General features: G+C 43.1%; 2 protein-coding genes across 2 annotated transcripts in view; both read left to right on the forward strand.

Moving 5' to 3' along the window:
• Nucleotides 1-305: 305 nt before the first annotated feature.
• LOC306928679 (pyruvate dehydrogenase E1 component subunit beta, mitochondrial-like) lies at nt 306-1,772 on the forward strand (the record flags this gene model as incomplete). The annotated part of the gene is made up of 2 exons (XM_079508949.1): nt 306-1,406; nt 1,713-1,772. 2 exons carry the CDS (start codon nt 306-308, stop codon nt 1,770-1,772), a joined length of 1,161 nt encoding a protein of 386 aa, XP_079365075.1.
• A 4,440-nt stretch (nt 1,773-6,212) lies between these two features.
• LOC306928680 (cell adhesion molecule DSCAML1-like) overlaps nt 6,213-21,481 on the forward strand; it is a gene marked incomplete at its 3' end in the record, with an annotated part of 90,780 nt that continues 75,511 nt past the window's right edge. The window contains 1 exon segment of the mRNA XM_079508950.1: nt 6,213-6,270. Coding sequence (XP_079365076.1) covers nt 6,228-6,270 — 43 coding nt within the window. The 5' untranslated portion in view covers nt 6,213-6,227.

A 21,481-nucleotide genomic window follows, 5' to 3' on the forward strand; every position in this document is an offset into this window, starting at 1 on the left:
TCTCGTCGTGACTTATTATGTCATATGTCCTCCACTGCAGTGCCTAAATATGGGCATCTACAGCCTGCAATCCAAATATGAACATTTCACTGTCTACATCATGTAAACAATTTATAGAAGGAACGTGAAAACTTAAAAAACACAACCCATCACAGTAGGAGCAATATATAGACCTGGGTTTTTTGACCAACGACGATCGACATTATACACCTATAACCAATCTAATCTGAAACCCAGGAGGACTCTTATAAACTAGATTCTATCATATTATTACTGACCACTCCACCAGTGAGGACAGGTCATTTATGGCATTGCTAAGATGTTTTCACTCTGGAAGGTCCGCCGTCTCCCTTGTCGGACGGCGGGAATTTCACAAGACGTCTCCGATCTCGGTGAAGATGACGGTGCGTGATGCATTGAACCAGGCCATGGATGAGGAACTGGAACGAGATGAGAAAGTCTTCTTGATAGGAGAGGAAGTGGCTCAGTATGATGGAGCTTACAAGGTGAGCAAGGGCCTGTGGAAGAAGTACGGAGACCAACGCATCATTGACACTCCCATAACAGAGATGGGTTTTGCAGGTATTGCTGTGGGAGCCGCCATGGCTGGTCTGCGTCCCATTTGTGAGTTCATGACCTTTAACTTCTCCATGCAAGCCATTGACCAGGTTATTAACTCTGCTGCTAAAACCTATTACATGTCAGCCGGTTTCCAACCGGTTCCTATTGTCTTCAGAGGACCTAATGGATCCTCGGCTGGTGTCGCGGCGCAGCACTCACAGTGCTTTGCTGCATGGTATGGACACTGTCCAGGTCTCAAGGTATTGAGTCCCTGGAGCGCTGAGGACGCTAAGGGTCTTCTTAAATCAGCCATCAGAGACGACAACCCTGTTATAGTTCTGGAGAATGAGTTGATGTATGGTGTTACTTTTGAGATGTCAGAGGCTGCTCAATCCAAAGACTTCACTGTTCCCATTGGCAAGGCCAAGATAGAGAGACAAGGAAGTCACGTCACCCTGGCGTCACACTCACATATGGTGGGTCGCTGTTTAGATGCAGCCACTGTTCTCGCCAAGGAGGGCATTGAATGTGAGGTGATAAACCTGCGTACCATTCGGCCTCTGGATGTTGAGTGTATCGAGACCAGTGTGATGAAGACAAACCACCTGGTGACGGTAGAGGGTGGTTGGCCACAGTTTGGAGTTGGAGCAGAGATCTGTGCCCGGATCATGGAGGGTCCTGCCTTCAACTACCTAGATGCTCCAGCAACCAGGGTGACGGGGGTGGACATCCCCATGCCTTATGCCAAGACTCTGGAGGACCACAGTATACCACAGGTTAAAGACATCATCTTCTCTGTTAGAAAAACTCTAAACACACTCACTCTGAACACACACATCTCTGCGGTATAGGTACTGGCAGGAGGTGCTAGCCTCAAACATACTATCATAAGACTATTCCATCGGACAAACAAAAAGATGTCAGTCTGTGACACGTGCACCATCCTGCAATAACCTGGATGTACATTGTCCTGGAACACCGTCATCATCTCATTCCGGCCAATCACAATTTGCGTTCTCACCTTCGTCTTCAATGTTTGTGTTTACACAAACACTCAAAGCTGGCCATTCATTGTCAATGGCATTCAATGTTTGTGTTAACACAATGTCTGGGTGTTAACACAATGTTTGTGTTTACACAAACCCTCAAAGCTGGACATAGGAGGTGCCGCTCAAAAACAGCGGGTGGACCACGTCACCACGCTCATATGACTCGGCCATAACCAAAACAGTAAGCCGCCCTGAGGGCGCTGAAACAACAGAGCTTCTTAATACAGCACAGTTGAGAAGCAGGAGTTAAACTATTAATTAATCTTGTGTCAGTGAGGTCAGATGTAGAGTTGCTGGCCGGCTCCATATATGCAGATCTAGTATGTCAAACCATGTATGGCTATGCAGGGTTTGATGAGGTCAGTGTCGTGATCTTCAAATCTCCACATACGGAGATCCATGTGTTGTACCAACTTGGTTCATTTGCAAGTGTGACTCGCGTTGCGTCAAGGTTATCATGAGACTGTCACAATATGGCCATATATTGACATTCCCATATATGAGGAATGGCCCCTGGCGATGTCGTCCCAGCGTGAAATTATCCGCTGTTGAATAACTACCCGATTTAGACAGATGCCTTCCTGTGCTGGCGCGCCAACATGGACATCGGCGGTCACAAGCCGCCATGCCATGATCCAGTACCTGACCAAGTACTGTAGCCTGGCTAATAAGCCAGACTCAAATTCACACTGTGATTTTTTTTTTGCCAACGGCTGATTCGGTCTGGCTTATTAGCCAGGCTACAAGTACTGCACCATGCACGATCCCCCTTCTGAGAAGCTCAAGGAGGTTACGGAGAAATTGCAGAATCGCGACAACGCTAGGTAATGCATTTGCCAAGGCACTGGTCAGCTCTGTGGGGATCGCGTCATCGCGACCGACTACATATATGCCCATATATGGAGATCCCTGATGATGTCACGTGATGTTACGAGGCATGACCATATATGGAGGTGTGACGGACGCAAGATGCAGGATTTCATAGTAAATGTAAAAGAAACTCCCAATGCACCTACGCCCCAATATATTGGAGTGTCGTCCAACCTCAATGTGTATCATGGTATCAGGATCAAACAATCAGGGATCTCTGCATTAAAGGGACAAGGACTGACAGATACAGAGATCCCAATAATATGGTCATGCAATATAGGCATATACTGAAGACATCAGGGATCTCCATATGTGGGCATATCGGTCATATTGGAGGTGCGACCATGTGAAGGCCATAGAGTTTGGGGAACTCTAGTAGTGTGTGAGGGCCAAACCATTCTGTCTGCTCTGCTTCACCCCTAAAATATTATGGGGCATAAATTCAATACACACATATCACAATAATAAAATAAATGAACTGTTAACTATCTAGCTAGGATAGGTAGAGTGGTAAACAACAGATTGAGGGATGGCGGTAATGGTATATGCCTACTAAAATGAACTGCCTGCTAGCTAATTTAGGCACATATAAAGAAAAAGAAAAGGGCAATACGTCCCATATGGTGCAAAAGCAAAAAGAGGATTTAAACCATACTCCCATACTGCCATAAACGAAAATCTACACAGCAAAAGCACAAATTGTGTTTTTCCTCAGTTGCAATAAAATGTGTAACATTAATTGCATTTCATTTTCACATGTAGAAAATGGCATTGATGCTCGACTACTAACCTCACAGGTAACAAGCACTGCTGTAGCCAGATCTCCTCCAACATTGAATAAATGAATAAGCTACCTGCACAAGATTTGGAAGAAACGAATATTAGCTAACAGCCTAGGGAAAGCTATAGGGTCAGGGTGTATATGTGCACGTTTTGGGGTAGCCAGCTATGATCTGTTCTATCACATAAGTTAAAGTTATACTAAAAGATTATGTATGAACTGTGATATAAAATGATTGTTCTGCTTCTGCATATTATAAAATACATTATATATTAGTAAAAGACAAGAATGTGGAGAAAAAAAGGGCAGACCACATATCTGAGACACTGAGAGGCATTTCAATGGGCAGGAAAGGAGTCAGGACTCCACTGTGCATAGTGTGACATGCACCACTAGGGGGCGGTGTTACTCCTTTGAATGAAGGGAACGGGAAGATGGCGGACATACACAGAGCCGCATAGGGCACACAGCTGAGCTAAACAAACTCTAAACAAACAACAAACAGTGGGACTTTCTGGCAGAAATGAGCCGTTACATTAGTGAGAATAGGCTTTTTTGTGTAAGTTAAAATATATATCGTAGACTAAATTTAATTTCATAAACTAGACTACCAGGCTGACAGAGATACAGCCGCTTTTATTTTTCAGCCAGCAGGTGGAAGCAACGCTCTGCGTATTATATTCAAAATGAAGCTTTCTGAAGACCAACTGGACTGGACAGTCAACGCTGATGTTGCAGGAAGAAACTTTCGCGGAGTTCCTTGACTTTCACCTGTTTAAGTGGGCTACAACGAGATGCGATAACTTAAGAGTACGTTTTCTTACAGACTACATACAGTAAATGTTTAGGTAGCCTATATGACAGCCTATGAGTCAAACCTATGTTGTTTTATAGCTATGGTATGTATTTCCCTATTATGGGCTGCTGAGTTTCAATCTCCCTAATAGTAATAGCCTAATTGATAATAGCCTAATTGACCTTATGCATACCGCTGCCACCTTGCCAGCAAGGTGCTAACTAGGTGCAATTTCCCATTGACAGCCCATTCATCCAAATAGAAAAGTCCTCCTATCTAATTGTATTAAACAACGTCAAACTCACCAACATTGCAGCTGTACAAAAAGCTTGAATGTGATTATTTTTCTAGTGTTGGAGTTTGGAAGTGCTCGTTGAATATCACTCAACGGCCCATGCATGCACCTGTTTTGAATTTGCACATAATGCAGGAGGCAGCAGGAGGTTGCTTTACGGATAACGAGCGCTTCCAAACTCTGACACTTAGAAAAATAATCATCTGCAAGGAATTTCTTGACAGGAAGTTGCTGATAACATGTATATGGTGGATTTTTATGAAACAAACACTTTGCAGATATAGAAAGAGGATAATTCAAGCTTTTCGTAGGCCTAAGCTGCAATGTTGGTGAGTTTAATACAATCAGATATGACTTTTCTGTTTGGATGAATGGGCTGTCAATGGGAAATTGCACCTAGTTAGCACCTTGCTGGCAAGATGGCAGTGCCAGTGCATACCTATGGTGCATACACTGCATAAGGTCAATAGGCCTGTAAAGATTTTGGTTTGAATTCAGATACGGGGTATAGGGTGTGAAGTAGACCTACACCTATAGTTTAAATCAGACTTTCGCCACCTGTGGAATCTGCTCCTGGTTATATGTTTGTTTTAGGATTTCTCAAAAAATCCCTTCATTTTTACTAGTGGACGTGTAGCCCCGTTTGGAAAACCTCACCCTCCCGGAAGCCTCCCGGAAGGTGAGGTTCCAAACGGGGTGTGGCCTTACTGGCCTATATCCACCCATAATTTGTTAACATTTCTATTATCATTGCGCAGTCTGTTGGGTGGAAGCATGAGGTCAGCTAGCATAAACTGTTGATTGAAGATGAACTGGGTCCTTGTTCATCTTTTCCATTAAAAACTTGGGTCTTGTCTTAAGATGCTTATATTATGTTTCTTTATAATATGCAGGTGTGGCTTACAGGTGTAGCCTATGTGTGATGCAGATAGGCCTGATCATGCTGATGTGAGACACATGGGGGAAAGTTAGTTTCTCAGCTGTTCACAATAGCTGCTCTATTCACTATTCGGAATGGGCAGCTTCCGATTCTCTGACTGACACTTATTGTGATGACTAGTCTGGATATTTGTTGTGATCTCTATGGAATTCTAGTTGAGTGGCTGCCACTCAACCTTGCGCACGCACGCACGCACGCACACGGTGTGACACACACACACACACACGCACACACGCGCGTGCACGAACACACACACGCGCGCGCACGAACACAGAGAGAGAGAGAGAGAGAGAGAGAGAGAGAGAGAGCAACCCATCAATGTGCGCAAATGTCTTTGCATGGTCCGTAACGCAATGCAATAATGATTATTCTGTAATGGGACTCTCTATTGGGCCCTCTAACCAGCTTGTATGGTTAATGAGATTTTGCAGCTCCGCGCTATAGCTGTTTAGGTCTTGTAGATCCATTGCGCAAATATTCTAGGGCGCACAGGTGGGTGCGCTCGGCGCTCTCCAAGGTGCCAAAAAAAAGATATGGCTGCGCCGCTCCCAACCATTCCCATCACGAATCTGCGGAACTGCTATTTAGACATAAACGAATTAAAATCCAATGTTATTAAACTCAACTCGACCCTCGCGGTGTGATGGGCAGTGCCATGCCGCCCTGCCTGACGCATCGCTCCGCGGCGTTTCATTAGAATACGGAGGAGAGGAGGATGGATTGGTATGCATGATAGACTTACCGAGAGGAGGGGACATGGGCGGGGCTGTGGCGCTCCTCATTTCCCTGCGATGGTTAGCGGGGCAGCAGGGCTGGAGAGACCTCCAGGGAGCATAGTCGCCAGTCCAGCACGGAGACTCGCCTGGCCAAAAACTGTGCCGCACACTTGCCAGGATTGCCAAATATTCCTGAAAAATATACCTGCTATTTATGGCATGTGGCTTGTAACTTTACTCCTGCTGTACTCTTTCCAAGAAGGTAAGCAATATATCTTTGACAATTGATCTATATCTCGACAGTAATTTGGTCATTGAGTCACTTATTTTAGTTTAATCAAAAGTATTTATATATAGCCTACATGTCCAAAAAAAGACAGCAGTAACCTATAGATGCACATACACAGTATTGCGCTTTGATGTTGGTGGCTATCACGGGGAGCCATATACAATAAGCAAATGTAATGTGGAATAATTGTTTTAAATCAACATGTATTTGCCTTTTGGAGCAGAACATTGTGGAATTATTTGAGGTGTGAAGGCGAAAAGTGATTTCCCCGTCGTTGTGTGGTCGTAGGTGTGTATATATAGTGGTCCGTGATGCCACAGATGGTGCTGATAGCACGGTTTGTTTTCGCATTACCAACTACAGTTATGAATATGTAAAATGGCTGAATAGGGAGAATGAGGTGAAAAATAAAGAGGCACGGAAGGAACATGGAAATACAAGTCCAATTGGTTGAGAGTGATTCAATTTAGAACCCAAATAACTTGACTGGGCACTATAGGTGTGTAGTTTATAAGTGGATGCTTATGATTTTGTGTTCGCCTTGTTATATTTTTAAGCTTGCATTGTGTAGCCTATGCTAATTGCAGCTGTTTAGTGGGACTCTATGGAGCGCATGGGAGCAAGCGCTCCTTTCCAACTGGATGCTCTTATTTTTTGGGAACATAATGTCGAGGAGGGTATATATTTCGGAACCAAAGTCCCGTTCAGTCCGATGAAGATTTGTTGGAATAAAATAAATGTAATCAAAAAAAATTAAGGGCCCATTTAACACGGGCCTAAATTAAAATAGGCTAGTCTACACCCAACACTGTAGCCTGCCCTGCAATTAGTGCAATCCGATCATTTCCCTATATTTTTAATTAAATTACCAGAATTCGCATTTTTTTGCTGACTTTTTGTTTTAAAAATATATATGGATACGTTTGTGTTCTAATATAAAAAAAATAATGTATTTTTCAATATGTAGAAAATCCCTGACCTTATTACCAAGTTGATCTTCTGACTGCTTTTACACTGCATTATAGTAATCCTTTACAAATCTGCAGCAAAGATAACAGAAACTCAACACTATTTCTACATCAAAGCATTTCAGCCCCACTCTTTATATACACCCTTCATGCCCTTGTTGTATATACCGGTATGTGTATACATGTAACATGTATGTATATATGTTGACTATATATAAGTTATAGGCTGCATTATTTCGTTATTGGCAGAGGCCTGGAGAAAGTGCAGCATTATTCCTCACAAAGTCTTATTGAATTGGCTGCACTTATAGGGAAAAATGTTATAGCTGTTAGTGTTATATCTACTTTTGAAGAAAATAATCGTACGTTTATATAGGTTCCGGCAGAGCTCCTGTATATGGGCAAAGGCAACTCAGGAGGCCTTTTATATTATTGCGTTTTCAGATATAAAATAGACTTAATATTTCCGCTTAAAACTATAGGGAGAATTGCTGCCATGCACATTTAGTGCTAAACGTGCCTCCATTCTGTTTATTCTAAACCCTTTCAAAAATAATAAAAGGGCTTAAATATTAGCCGATTTAGCTTGATACAATTGGAAATATGTGTTTTATGAGGAGCCTATAACACAGTCTTTTAGAATAAATTGATTTAATTTATTTGACTAAATTATAGAAACTCCAGGTGCGTGGCTGCATATTAGACTGGCCCAGTCCTGATTCCCTCTAATAGAGCACCTGAACCCATGTGCACGTGCACGCGCGAATTCGTAATTGCGTGTGTTTAAGTGCGTGAGTGCATGGCACGCGCGGGAGGGGATATATAACGCGGGACAACCCCCCCCCCCCCCCGCCCTCCACCCCCCGTTTGTTGTTCATAAATTAAAATTTGATTGATTTCGCTATAGGAATAATTTGAGGTTGTCAGAGCGTATTTAGGGCCTACATTAGACCAACAATATGACATAATTGTGAAGACAATTTATTCTCACAAAACCCACGTCACTTTAAATCTCAGACGACTATTGTGTATATACATGGACAAAATAAAATAAACATGTCCAATTACGTTAGTTACATTAAAGCCCTGGGTAATTAATTAGCCAAGGTAATTAAATATCTTTAATTTCCTTTTTTTGTATCTGTTAGCTTATGCTAATATTAACCAATTAAGATAATGTTGTGTCTTTTCCCTGACTATTCTCCATGTGATCTGAAATCAACACAACAACAGGCCTATATCCTTTCGAAAGTATAGCCTCATCGGAAATTATTAATGTATCTGTTTTTGGACAACATTCACATACAACTTATAGCTATATTGGCTATACTTTTGGAATATAGGCTATTAGGCCTACATGCTTATTTTGGAGCTATAAGTTGACAATGATTTATACCCAATGAAAGAAACACATCTAGTGTGAATCTGAATGTTTTTTTTTGTCTGTAGATATAAAATAAAAGGCAATCCCTCTCTCCGGCGCCAAAAGCTGCCGTCGTCTTCTCTCCACCCCGCAACCACCATCAATAGAAATATGCAAAATTGATCCCCCCCCACCCCATCTCCTTTCCGCTCTCGTCCAAATCCCCATGTTGCCTTTTTTTTCTCGGCTGCACAATTAGCGCTGCAATCTGCAAGGCACCACCCAATGACACAGCTATGGGCCAGAAGGGTGCCAAGCAGCACGCGTGGCGTGGCGTGCCCGTGTTGTGTTGCACCACCATGTTACCGAAACGTGTTCTCAACTGGTATATTTCCTTATGTCATCTGAAAACATGTTATGAAAATGATGCTTGGTCGGAGTCCAAGGTATATGTGCAGCACTTGACATTTTTGGTGGAAACTTGTTATTGGCGCAATATGACTGAATGACCCCCGCCCCCCCCCCCTTTTTTTTTGTGGTAAGGGGTCATGTCAAGTAGTTCAGAACGTCTTTGATGTTTAGAAGATTTGCGACGATTCCACCAGGAAATTATTCTTTAATGTTTTATCGACTTAACAGTGAACTGCCTGCCCACAGTTGACAGTTCTTCAACATAAAGAGAGGAAAACCAATTTGCAATTGGTTACAAGGACAAGACATCAATTTCAATTGTAGCCTACCTATTACCGTTAATGGAGAACAAATATTGTGGCCTAATGTCGGGTAAGAAAGTGTGCCATGCAGTGCAGGAGTGGCGCGTTGCACACGCGCGGGCTTGGCACGCGCAAGAGGGAAACGGAGCGCTCATTAAAGCCCCATGCATGCGTCGTCGCGCGGCGGTGTCGCGCGTCCTAAACAGCAGAGCTACACAAGCTCACAACGCGTCGCATCCGACGCGTTGTGAGCTTGTAGCTCTGGTGTTTTTGGCGCGCGACACCGCCGTGCGATGGAGCTTAAATTAGGCTTTTACGCGTTCCACCTCACCAATGAGATGTCACAGCACTGTCACTGCTGCTCTCCTATTAGTCCATGTCCCTCTTTTTCTCATTCCTTCCCGATTCAGTCACTTTGCGGTGTAAGCTATTAAACATTATACATAAATGTGATCTGTTACAGAGGCAATTAGACTGTGAAAAGTACAAACGCATAAAGGGAATGTAAACATGCTCGTTTATATATTCAAAATGCGTATTTTATTGGTACGGTTCTTGTGTGCAGCCATTCTGAATAATGCTGGTGCAGATGTGCAAATTGAGCATGCCCTCCTTGCAAATGTATTGTTTTGAATCTGCATATATTTTTGGGCATATATATGGACGGTGTGTTTGGCAAATGTCAAGAAGCAAGTAGTTGTTTTGGTTGTCTCTCTCTCTCTCTCTCTCTCTCTCTCTATGTCCCTCCCTCCTCTCCTCTCCTCTCCTCTCACAGTAACTCTCCTCCCTCTCTCTCCCTCATCACTAGGCAGAATTAAAGGTTGGGGGAGGGGCAGTTTATGCAGACTGTGCTGGGACTTGTGATCCACAGATTTGATATTCACATTAAGAGAGAAACTGGCTGCTTTGATGTGAGGGGTAGCAGGTCCCAGGGGACTGCTGAAGTAGCACACTTTTTCACTGACACAGCACGGGCCGGGGGTGGAGGTGCTGGGGGTCTTTTCTTTTGTGGGGGGGGGGGGTAGAAGGTGGGGGCCATATACCCTTGTCTTGATTAGGCGTAACCCCAACAACCTTCCCCCCACTCCACCCCACGCACCACACCACACACAAACAGACCACTATTCCTATATAAGTATTATTCATAAACTTGCACCATCTCTCTCTCTATCCCCTCCCTGTCTCTGCACCCTGCCCTCTCTGTGCATCCAGCTATAGATTCAATTAACGCCGTAGTATAGTGCACGTTCGCCCACTTTCTCGTCTTCTGAAGTATACGCACAGCATGCACAGAGCACACTGCATGCACAGACACACTGCATGCACGCATCCACAACATGCAAAACAAATCACACCAAAAAAACGCAGTGGCAATCACAACTTTGAAATTCTCCTTTTAGACTAGAGTTTTAAGAAAAAAAATCTTAGGTCGCAAAACAAAGGTGAAAGATGGGAGACCTGGAGGAAGACGGGGGAAAAGAGAGGTGGTTAAAACTATACATGGAGTTCGGGGCGCCCGCTGGCCTAGTGGTCCAGGCACATGGCACATACAGTATAGTCTCTCGCCTGACAGCGTGTCGCGTGTTCGAGTCCCGTTCATGACGACCTTTGCTGCACGTCTCTCCCCTTCTCTCTCCCTCCCTCTTTCCTGTCTGTCTTCACTGTGACTAGCAATAAAGGCACAAAAGCCAAAAACAAATCTAAAAATCACACCCGTGTGAACTGAGTGGTTTAAGGTCTTATATAGACTGATCAGCTGTGGTCTGACGTAATGAAATCACACCCGTGTGAACTGGGTGACCATAGCAACCATGCTCATTTTTTGGTACGAACAGACAGACGTACGGACAGACAGACAGACACGTAAACTAACAAAGCCAGTTGTAGGAGTGGTTTACACCACTCAAAAAAAGGAGAAACTAGAAAAAGTGCCCTTCCGGGCACAGGTCTCCACCAGGAGGATAGGAGTGTGTGTGATGTTTGGCAAAATGTTTAGGAGGATGTTTTTTTTTATTTGTTTTTGCAACAATTTTCTTCATTTTGTTGAGGAAATGCAGAGCCAGATCACTCATAGCATCTCTAAGGATAGAATTCTGGATGAGCAGGACATGTGCAGCATTTTGTACAAAACGGGCCACTCCTGAAAACTTTGGAAGGCAATCTTAGCCAATCAGTGTCCAATCTGAGAAATCCAACAGACTCGTCTTGATCACATGACTACAGAGATCATGTGTACCGTTTGCCATTTCTTCATACGCCTTTGATGGCAATTGGATGATTTGAGGCATTTTGTTCCAAAAATGTGTTTTGCAAAAATCAACCTGTTGGTGGCGCTATAACAGGCCAATGTGAAAAGGGTGGGATATATTCCTCAGCCTAGTAAGAAAATGTGTGAAAGATTTCACGTAAATTGCATGCTGCGTTCATGATTTGAGGCTTTTGTTCAAAACGGGGCAATCTTGCAAACTGTGAAAGCCAATTATAACCAATTAGGATGGAATATGAAATATGGGACAGATCCAACTTGAGCACATGACCATAGAGATACTGTGTAACGATTTGTGAGATTTTTGAACAGAATCTGGAGGAGTAATATCAAAAAATGTGTTTTACAAGAGTCGGCCTCCTGGTGGCGCTATAAAAGGCAGATGCGGAAAATGCAGGTCAAAGGTTTGTCCTCGGCCTCTGGGGAGTGTGCATGCAACGTTTCACGCAGATCGGTGCAGTTTTAGGTAACAAATGTGAAAAGCTGCCTGATGGTGGCGCTATAACAGGCCGTTCTGGAAAATGTGGGGCAGAGGTTCATCGTTGGCATCCAGGGAGTGTGTGTGCAAAGTTTGGCATCGACCGGGTTAACGGTGCCGGAGATTAGCTGTTCACAGACGGACGGAAGGACGGAAGGACGGAAGGAAGGACGGACACACACACGGACGGAGTGCAAAACATACTCTCTCCCCATGCCTTCGGCCTGGTGGAGACAAAAAACTACTGGAGTTCCATGGAGGGGCTGGTAGTGATACATAATGTACAGTAACATGCGTTTGTGGTGTCATGGGTTTGATTCCTATGAGTGACCTGAGATGGAAGGGGGAAGGGGGGAGGGGGGAGGGGGGAGGGGGGGGATGTGGGAAAAAAAAACACTGAGCGCTGATGCGTGTGCACAAACACATGGGCACGCAGGGTTAAAGTGAGAACGAGAGGATCGAGAGGCTGCGAAACGGAGAACAGGAATTCTGGCGGTCTCATGCCTTTGGTTTGGGTGCAGCAGTGGGAGCCCCTGGGTGTGAGACTGTGTATATGAAACAGGGGGTGCTGGCATTTGTTTACCTCACATATATATAGTTGTGAGCAGCGCGCATCATTCCTAAGAGTGTGTGTGCGTGTGCGTGTGCGTGTGTGCGTGTGTGTGTGCGCGCGTGCGTGTGCGCACACGCACGTGCTCCTGTGCACAGCATTTGCCTACTGGAGAGGCGTAGCTCACCTGCATTATGCATGATGAAGCCCTTGCATAGGTTATGACTTCTGCCTTTCTGACATACATATTCATGCCCGGGCTCTCTGGCAGGATGTATAAAATAGTGGCTGCATGTGTGACTCTTGACAGGCCAGGCTCAGCTGAGGAAACACCGTCACTGGGCCTTCAGTGCTCAGCCATGAAAACACTACACTTTTCACTGAGCAGTGGATGCTGTTGCATTTTTTGTCTGCTGCACATTCAGGGGCGAGCTGACAGAAGCAACACGTGTGCGAGAGGTGAGCAAGGTGTCTCTCTTTTACACACCAGGCGTGTTGGGTTTGAAGCCCCTGCGTGGACAGTGGACACATGTCACTGTTTTCTGTCTAAAGAATTCCATGTTGCTCAGAGTGACTGGGAGACCCTTGAATAAGGTGCCCAAATATTACCTATTGTTTTGTCCATGTTGCTTTCACTTAGATTTACAACCTAAATTTTGACCCCTTTTGGTGTTTAAGCATTATGCTATACTTTAGCTATTGAAAAATAGCAGATCTACAAGCTCATAGCGCGGCACCGAGTGCCGCGCTACGAGCTTGTAGATCTGCTATTTTGAAAAATCGTGAAAATGTGGCGCAAATTTTGAATATATATTCTTTCAGAGCGAACATTTTTAGCTCAAATCTTTGCTTCTGGGTGGTCCCTGGAACAACATATTTTCAGATGGGGAACGTGGTTTGGAGGTGCACTCTGCTTGTCTTGTTGTTGTCCAACATAGGTCCTGCCCACCAATTATTTAAGGCAAATTACTGGAATATCAAAACCCAGTTTGAAGGTGTTAAAAATTATGACATGTTTTGTGTGTGTGTGTGTGTGTGTGTGTGTGTGTGTGTGTGTGTGTGTGTGTGTGTGTGTGTGTGTGTGTGTGTGTGTGTGTGTGTGTGTGTGTGTGTGTGCACACACGCTTGCGGCTGCGTAGTGGCCCATCAATGTGTGATCGAAATTTGGGGTAGATCATGGGACAAGAAAGGCTAGATGGCTCACCCGCGCTGCTGGCCAATGGAGAGCGACGTCGCTACGTGGCGGCCATCTTACTTCGGTGCAGCTCGCTCACTCATAACATTGTTTCTATTGGGCATGTACTTTTTAAATAACCATAACTTCTAAAGCTCAATTTTCAACCGGTTTGGTTTGTTATAAACATCAGAGACGCCCGCATACTTATATGCTTTTACATGACGTTCATATAAAAAAATATCATTAAGCAGATAAGCATCTCTGTCTATGCTCATATTTGTATGATAGGCCCCTCCCGCAAACCTTGCAAGGCAATTATCAGCACCAATTGGAATGAATATAAAAATCGGAATGATATATGTTTATCACATTACTTCAGAGATGTGAACGACAAAATAGTAGTAGGAAAAGGTATGTTTTGAAGAAAATGCTGAATGGCAGAACATCTTGTTAAGCTGAAATGGGCGTGGCTATATGGGGAGTTGCATCATTATCCAATATTATTTTTGCACCTGTGGTTCAATTGGTCAAAACATCAAACGGCCTGGTATAGCGCCACCATGAGGCAGAGGGGTCTTATTTGGCCTACTGGGAGTGTGCATGCAAAAGTTTATGCTGATTGCTCCAGTGGTGTCCAAGATAAGACACACACACACACACACACACGCACACACATGGACAGGGAAAAAACAATCTTTGCCTTTAATCTCTCATACAAATGTGACTTCACAAAGTCACAGGCAACATTTAGTTTGAAAGTGTTTACTACCGTAGCTTTACAGTTCGTGAACTATACATTATGGCAGTACTTTAGCTATATTTTCCTAGAGTTATACTTGGTTGTGGACCAAAAATAACCAATTTACAAGCTCGCAATGAATCACAGCTGGACACTATTTTTGGTGTGCAACATGGTGAGTTTGTAGCTTAGCTATTTTTGGTGTGCAACATGGTGAGTTTGTAGTTTTGCTATTGTTGGTGTGCAACATGGTGAGTTTGTAGTTTTGCTATTGTTGGTGTGCAACATGGTGAGTTTGTAGTTTTGCTATTTTTGGTGTGCAACATGGTGAGTTTGTAGTTTTGCTATTGTTGGTGTGCAACATGGTGAGTTTGTAGTTTTGCTATTGTTGGTGTGCAACATGGTGAGTTTGTAGCTTAGCTATTTTTGGTGTGCAACATGGTGAGTTTGTAGTTTTGCTATTGTTGGTGTGCAACATGGTGAGTTTGTAGCTTAGCTATTTTTGGTGTGCAACATGGTGAGTTTGTAGTTTTGCTATTTTTGGTGCGCAACACCGGCACGCAAAAGTATAAATGAGGCCTGACAAGCCTGCAATCACAACTTTGAAGTACAAAGTCAAAGGGCGGTATTAGAAAAATCTTTGGTCATGGTATATTGACCTGTGACTCAAATTAGTTGAAAACCTTCTACAAAAAAAGGAAGAACCACACAATTCATGGAAGTGTTCTTCCAAATTTAACTTGTTTAAACATTAGACTGATTACCTGTTATTAATAATCTAGTCATGCTGTGATGACTTCATTATTGAGGTCTGACCTCCTGTGACTGAACAAAATTGGACAGCAAAGTCATTTTAGTTCATTGAGTGCTAATTATTACACTGATCTCACTCTCCTTTCCTTAAAGGAGTAGGCCTAGATCACCTAAAGTAAATACATTATAATTTATAAGTAAATTGAGGCCAATTATTAATAGCAGCAAAACTATCGAAAATCTGATTATGAACTCCAAAACAATGGTCACAGTGTCTTCTATCCAGCGCCAGTGTTTACCTCATTGAAGAAGAAATGTATTGGTTAACTACTTCCGGGCTAAATCGTCTCATGCACAAATTCCGCATGCTCCTACCTGGGTGCTTGTGTGCGTGTGGATGAGCTCCCATTGAACTTGTACGACTTGGGGCGACTGTGGCTCAAGAGGTAGAGCAGGTCGTCCAATGATCCATGGGTCGGCGGTTCGAATCCCGGCTCCTCCTGTCTACATGTCGAAGTGTCCTTGGGCAAGACACTGAACCCCAAATTGCTCCCGATGTGCTGGTTGGTACCTTGCATGGCTTCCGCCGCAATCGGTGTATGAATGTGTGTGTGAATGGGTGAATGTAATGCACAATCTATGTAAAGCGCCTTGGATAAAGGCGCTATATAAATGCACCATTTACCATTTACCATTTGTACCCACTCGTACATTACAATGTATGGGTGACAATTTAGCCTGTGTAACGCCCGGGAATCGAACGCGTGTCTCCCACGTGGAAAGCTATAACATCTTAACCTTAAGAAGTTGGCTTTCCACACGGGGGACCAAGGTTCGAATCCCGCGCATTACATCTGGAATTAGTTTAAAAAGTGTATTTGGTTTGGTTATATTTTGGAAGTGTAAACGCACCATATGAAGACACTTGAGATGACACTGTGAGCATTGTTTTGGCGTTTGTAAACAGATTTCTGCTGCTGTTAATCTTGAATTTGATTTTTAATTTTTTCAATACTATGCAAGCCAATATTCTTATTTTGAATTTGAGTTACAGTGCTTGACATTAACTTTTTGAGGCACTTGTCCTATGGACAAGTCAATTTCCCATTCACTTGTCCGAGCACTAAAGTTACCTACAAATGGGCTGCTAATGACCACCCCTTGGTCCCCTCCACTCGCCACTCGTAGTAGCTTACAGTTTAAGTCTGCTTACAGCACAAAGCTGCTAGGAGCATCACAGAAAAAGTGAAACCAAGAGTCACTTGTCCAACGGACAAGTAAAATTTGAATACACTTGTCCGGAAAGATGTATTACTTGTCCCGGACAACAGGACAAGCCTTAATGTCAAGCCCTGAGTTAGGATTAGCTTTATAGCCCTAACCCTAATTAACGGTAAAGCATCCGTATATGTTACTCCAGCTCACTGGCATGAGATTGGGAGGTCAGGGTTCAAGACCAAAAACTAAATGTGGTCATGTCCACCATGGTGTCATGTCCAGGGGAGGTAATTGTACATCATGGTTGCATTGGTTGGCGGATCAGGACGTACAGGAGATGACAACATGGCCCGGGAACCGTTGGTTTCTTTTATTTATGGCTTTTCTCTGCTTTAATTTGATAGGTTACATTTGATTGATACAGAGATAGAGTGGGTGGTCCGACTGACCAGGAATCGAACCGGGGACTCGCTGTCAGGCATTGAAGCTGAAGTGGTACGCGCCCTATATAAACCACTCGTCTATCGATATGAAAAGAAAGCCACTTGTGTCATAATACATTTGCCATTACATTCCAGTGTGAAATGCTGGTTAATTACTGATTGTTGTATGTTATTTTGGTCTGAGCTCACAGATGTGAGTGAATGCCACAAAATGGTTTGGTGTGTGTGTGTGTGTGTGTGTGTGTGCGCGCGTGCGTGTGCGTGCGTGCGTGCGTGTGTGCGTGTGCGTGCATGCGTGTGTGTGCAGGGGGGTGGGGGTGGGGGGGTGGGGGGGGTGCATCTGGTGTAGACAGGCTCTGAGTGGCGGGAGTTTGCTCTGATCTCCTTTCTATTGCACTTCTCTCTCCATCAGCCCCAGTGGGCCTCAGCCCCCCCCAGTGCACTGTGGGCCCCCCAGGCCATATAATCCACTGTATGAGAGGTACTCATACTGCCCAGCCCCCCCAGTGCACTGTGGGCCCCCCAGGCCATATAATCCACTGTATGAGAGGTACTCATACTGCCCAGCCCCCATAAGCTCTCAGGGTGACCCCCGACTGCCTTTAGCCCCTTCACTTTTCCACTTTAGTCCTGTCCCCCCATTGGGAGATTATAGATATTGCAATCTTTAATATGGGCTTTATGCTCAGGGGCCATTATCAGTAATCTGCAGAGGGGAGGGAGCCTGACCTGGTTTCAACAGCCCACTACAGAACTGACAGGCATCGTTCATATACCATCTGTAACATGCGGCCTAGCTTGATCAATCTCCACTCTTGACCATGGACTTTGAAAGGATGCTGGAAGTATTGACTATATTCCTTTTGATGGAATATTTACTGCCAGTGTGACTCTAGTGAGCTCAGTGGCAATATACAGCACTGAGTCTGAAATTGTTGATTTTCATTAAGGTCAGCCAGGCCTCATGTATTGAAGTTTTTCTATTACAAATGTCTAACTCTATAGTCTAAAGGGTGACACATGTTTCAACTGGACTGGACTCAGAAGTGCTTATAAATCACTTAGCGTGCAGTGGCTCAGGTACCTCAGCAGGTATAGGGCACCGCTTCTGAGAACCAGATGATTCCTGGTTTGATCACTTGGCTTTGTGTTGAAGTGTCATTGAGCAAGGCATTGAACCACTAATTGCTCCCGATGATGAGCAGGTTGGTGCCTCACATGACTGTCTCTGCTGTTGGTGTGTGTGAATGGATGGATGGATGGATGAATGCAACGCACATTGTAAAGCGCTTTGGGTAAAAGTGCTATAGAAATGCAGACATCATGACACAGGTTTTTGGGGTAAAGGGGTCCCTGGCTAATATGCCTTGTACAGTATATGCATGATAATATTATTGCCCTCTACACCTTAAATATATATATATATACTGTATTTATGTTTTTTTAAATGGTTCATCTTTTACTCTAAGGGTGTGGGTTCAGCCCTATGGTGCATGTGCTAATCAGAATATTAATAAAAGTCACACCCGTGTGAAGTAAGTGAGGGGCGCTCTTTGTGTTACGCAATGTTTGTGTTTACACTATGGCGTAACATTTGACGTAATTTGACTTTGACGTAAAATGTACACTACTAGAGCGGTGCCCGTTGGAGCCTCTACAGCGGTGCCCGTTGGGCACTGGCCTACTTGGAACGATGCAAGTTGGAAATGCATGCCCCACCCAGATATTATGTCTGTCCCTTTTATGCCCATATATGGAGTTCTTTGTCAAGCATGCTCAAATATGGAGTCTATGCAGACGTCAGAATGATGTCAGAACAGACGAGCTCCATTATGGACACTGGGCAGTGTAGTTAAGAGTTTAATGCAACATTTTTGTTATAGTCATTTTGTATAGCAATTTCCGGTATCATGTATCAACCCGATTGAGGCCGATTCTACAAATACCTTCTAAATCAGTAGTTCTCAAACTATTTTGTAATTCAAAATGACTTTAGATTTTTCAAGATTCTTCACTTTACACTTTCACTTTCAAGATTCTTTTTTAAATTTCCAAAACTAGCAGATGTATAACCTTACAAGCTCGCGATGTGAGCTTGTTGTTTTGAATAGCCAATGCTAAAATCTAACATTTTACAGATGCTTTGCCAGTTTTAATGGTTTAAGACATGGTTATTAACTTATTAGCCAGGGATCCTTTTAATTGGAGATCATGTATGTGTATGGAAAAACCCAGTTTTATTTCATAACTGACATTATACATCAATTCACATTTTCCAGTCCTTTGATATGTGAGTCTTTATACAACACAACAGATCCAGTTGGAATGTGGATGTCCTTATATTGTTGTTGCACTGAATCCATCCATATTATCACATTGCACATACACCAATATCCCAACTTGTTCTGGCTTTTCATCCTTGTTTTACAAAACATAACAATATGTTTTTAAATACACTGTCACCATGTTGAAAATTATATTTCACACTACCGATTTGTCACTTTTGGAGTGAAAGTTGAATCCTCACACAGAACACATTGCTCATCATAGCTTATTGCCACCATGTTGTGGAAAAAGAAACAGGAAAACCAAACCCTGTCAGAGGTGCATATAGTAATGAGGCAATTTACTCGTTTTGAATAGATTGTACTTGTAGTTTTAATGTCACATGCTTTTTACTTTTACTCAAGTATATTCTGTGATGACAAAATGTACATTTTATACGCCTTTATGTATTTGTGCCAAATGTGAAGGCGCAGAAGTAACATTTTAAAATGATTTGGCTACATTCCACTTGTTACTTTTATTTTTAGCCATCTCATTAAATGCATGCTCTGCTTGTTTCAATCTCTCAGAGACATGATGTCAGCCAATGTGGCTGACTGGTATTTGCACTGGCTCTGTCACATAACTCGTTTCCTTTTTAAGATTTTAATTTTAAGATTGAAACATATCTAGTATACTGCATACAGGTAGAAGAATGAGTGGATACATTATGCGCTGCCTTCTTTGTCCACCGAACCCAAACTAGTGAAAATAGCAGATCTACAAGCTCATAGATCGGCTATTTTCATTGCTTCGTAAACATTGTTTTTTTTATGAACATATTTATTTATGAAAATTATTATGATTTTTTTTTGTGGGGACATCTTTTAAATCTTTTGAAATAATTAAAAAAATAAAGGGGATAATTACTCGCGAGTCGCGGCCCATAAAGATTCACCCGTGACCCACAAATGGGTCCCGACCCACTGTTTGGGAAACAGTCGTTTACTTATTTAGACCATATTGCGTTTAGACAATAAATCAGATTGTATGAAGTGACTCACTATTGACACTTAACTAGAGACTTTCTCTTAGTATTACTCAAGTTTTGTTCTTCCTATTTAAAAACATTTGTTTGTTTGTGTTTGTTTTTTATTTATTTTTTATTTTTTCATAATATAGGCCATATCTAAGCCCGGCTTAGATTTCTTAGTTTTCTCACAATCAATGGCCAGAACCTTATAGTTTTTTTTTCTTCTTTTTTTTCTTTAATGAAATCTATGTCTGACAACATTCTCTGATTAGTGTAATTTGAGTTATGTTCAAAAAGGGTAGGCGCAATAAGCCTCGGCTTCTGCCTTCACCTTTTCGGTACCACTAGTTATTAGTGGATATTCATGTATGTACGTCTGTATGTAATCCTTTTTCCTGTACGGACCGAAATAAAATCTATCTATCTATCTATACGTATTTATTTGGATGACGGGCTGGCTCCGCTGTTGGAGTTAAACTTGATAGTGTGGAGGTGGTGGTGGAGTAGAGCAGTGGTTCCCAAACCTTTTCATGTCAGGGACCCCCAAATTGACACTCATCAGTCCCCACCGCGAACCCCCATTTGAAAAGATATGCCAGGGACCCCATAAGAGAAGATTTTTACGGTTCTAGCAGTGATTCGCAACCAGTTGAAACCATTTATCGCTGGGACCCCCAATTTATATTGTAAAATCAATCCACTCTCACAGTTAAATTAACATTAATTTACAGACCCATAAGGGCCCATTTGGTTCCAAACTATCATTTAGCCCTCAAGGACCACTGGGGGTCCCTGAACCCCACTTTGGGAACCACGTATAGAGAATGAGGAGGAAGCTGGAGGCTATCATGGTGACCCTTAGGTTGCGGATCATGTTCCTCCCAGTATTTCGTTGTTTATACCTGTATGAGTGAGTGACAAACACACCCCTCTTGATGCTTGATTCCACCTCCTCCATACGGAGATAGTGGGCACCATGTGGCATATGAAGCTTCCCCCGGTTGGTCCTTTGTGCTGGTAGTACCCATGAAGCTGAGCAATAAAACCACTGGACATTCCGCCACCAGGCATTCCACCTTGTCCTCAGATTAATGACCCATATGACAGATTGTACTGTACATATACCATTGTAGTCACTGTAGATTTACAGTCCATAGTACAGTGTACACTAGTTGTATATCTCCTTTCTTTTCCTTTGTATCTGTCCTGTTTTTACTT

Source organism: Electrona antarctica (genome assembly GCF_951216825.1).
Source record: "Electrona antarctica genome assembly, chromosome: 8".
Taxonomy (NCBI): Eukaryota; Metazoa; Chordata; class Actinopteri; order Myctophiformes; family Myctophidae; genus Electrona; species Electrona antarctica.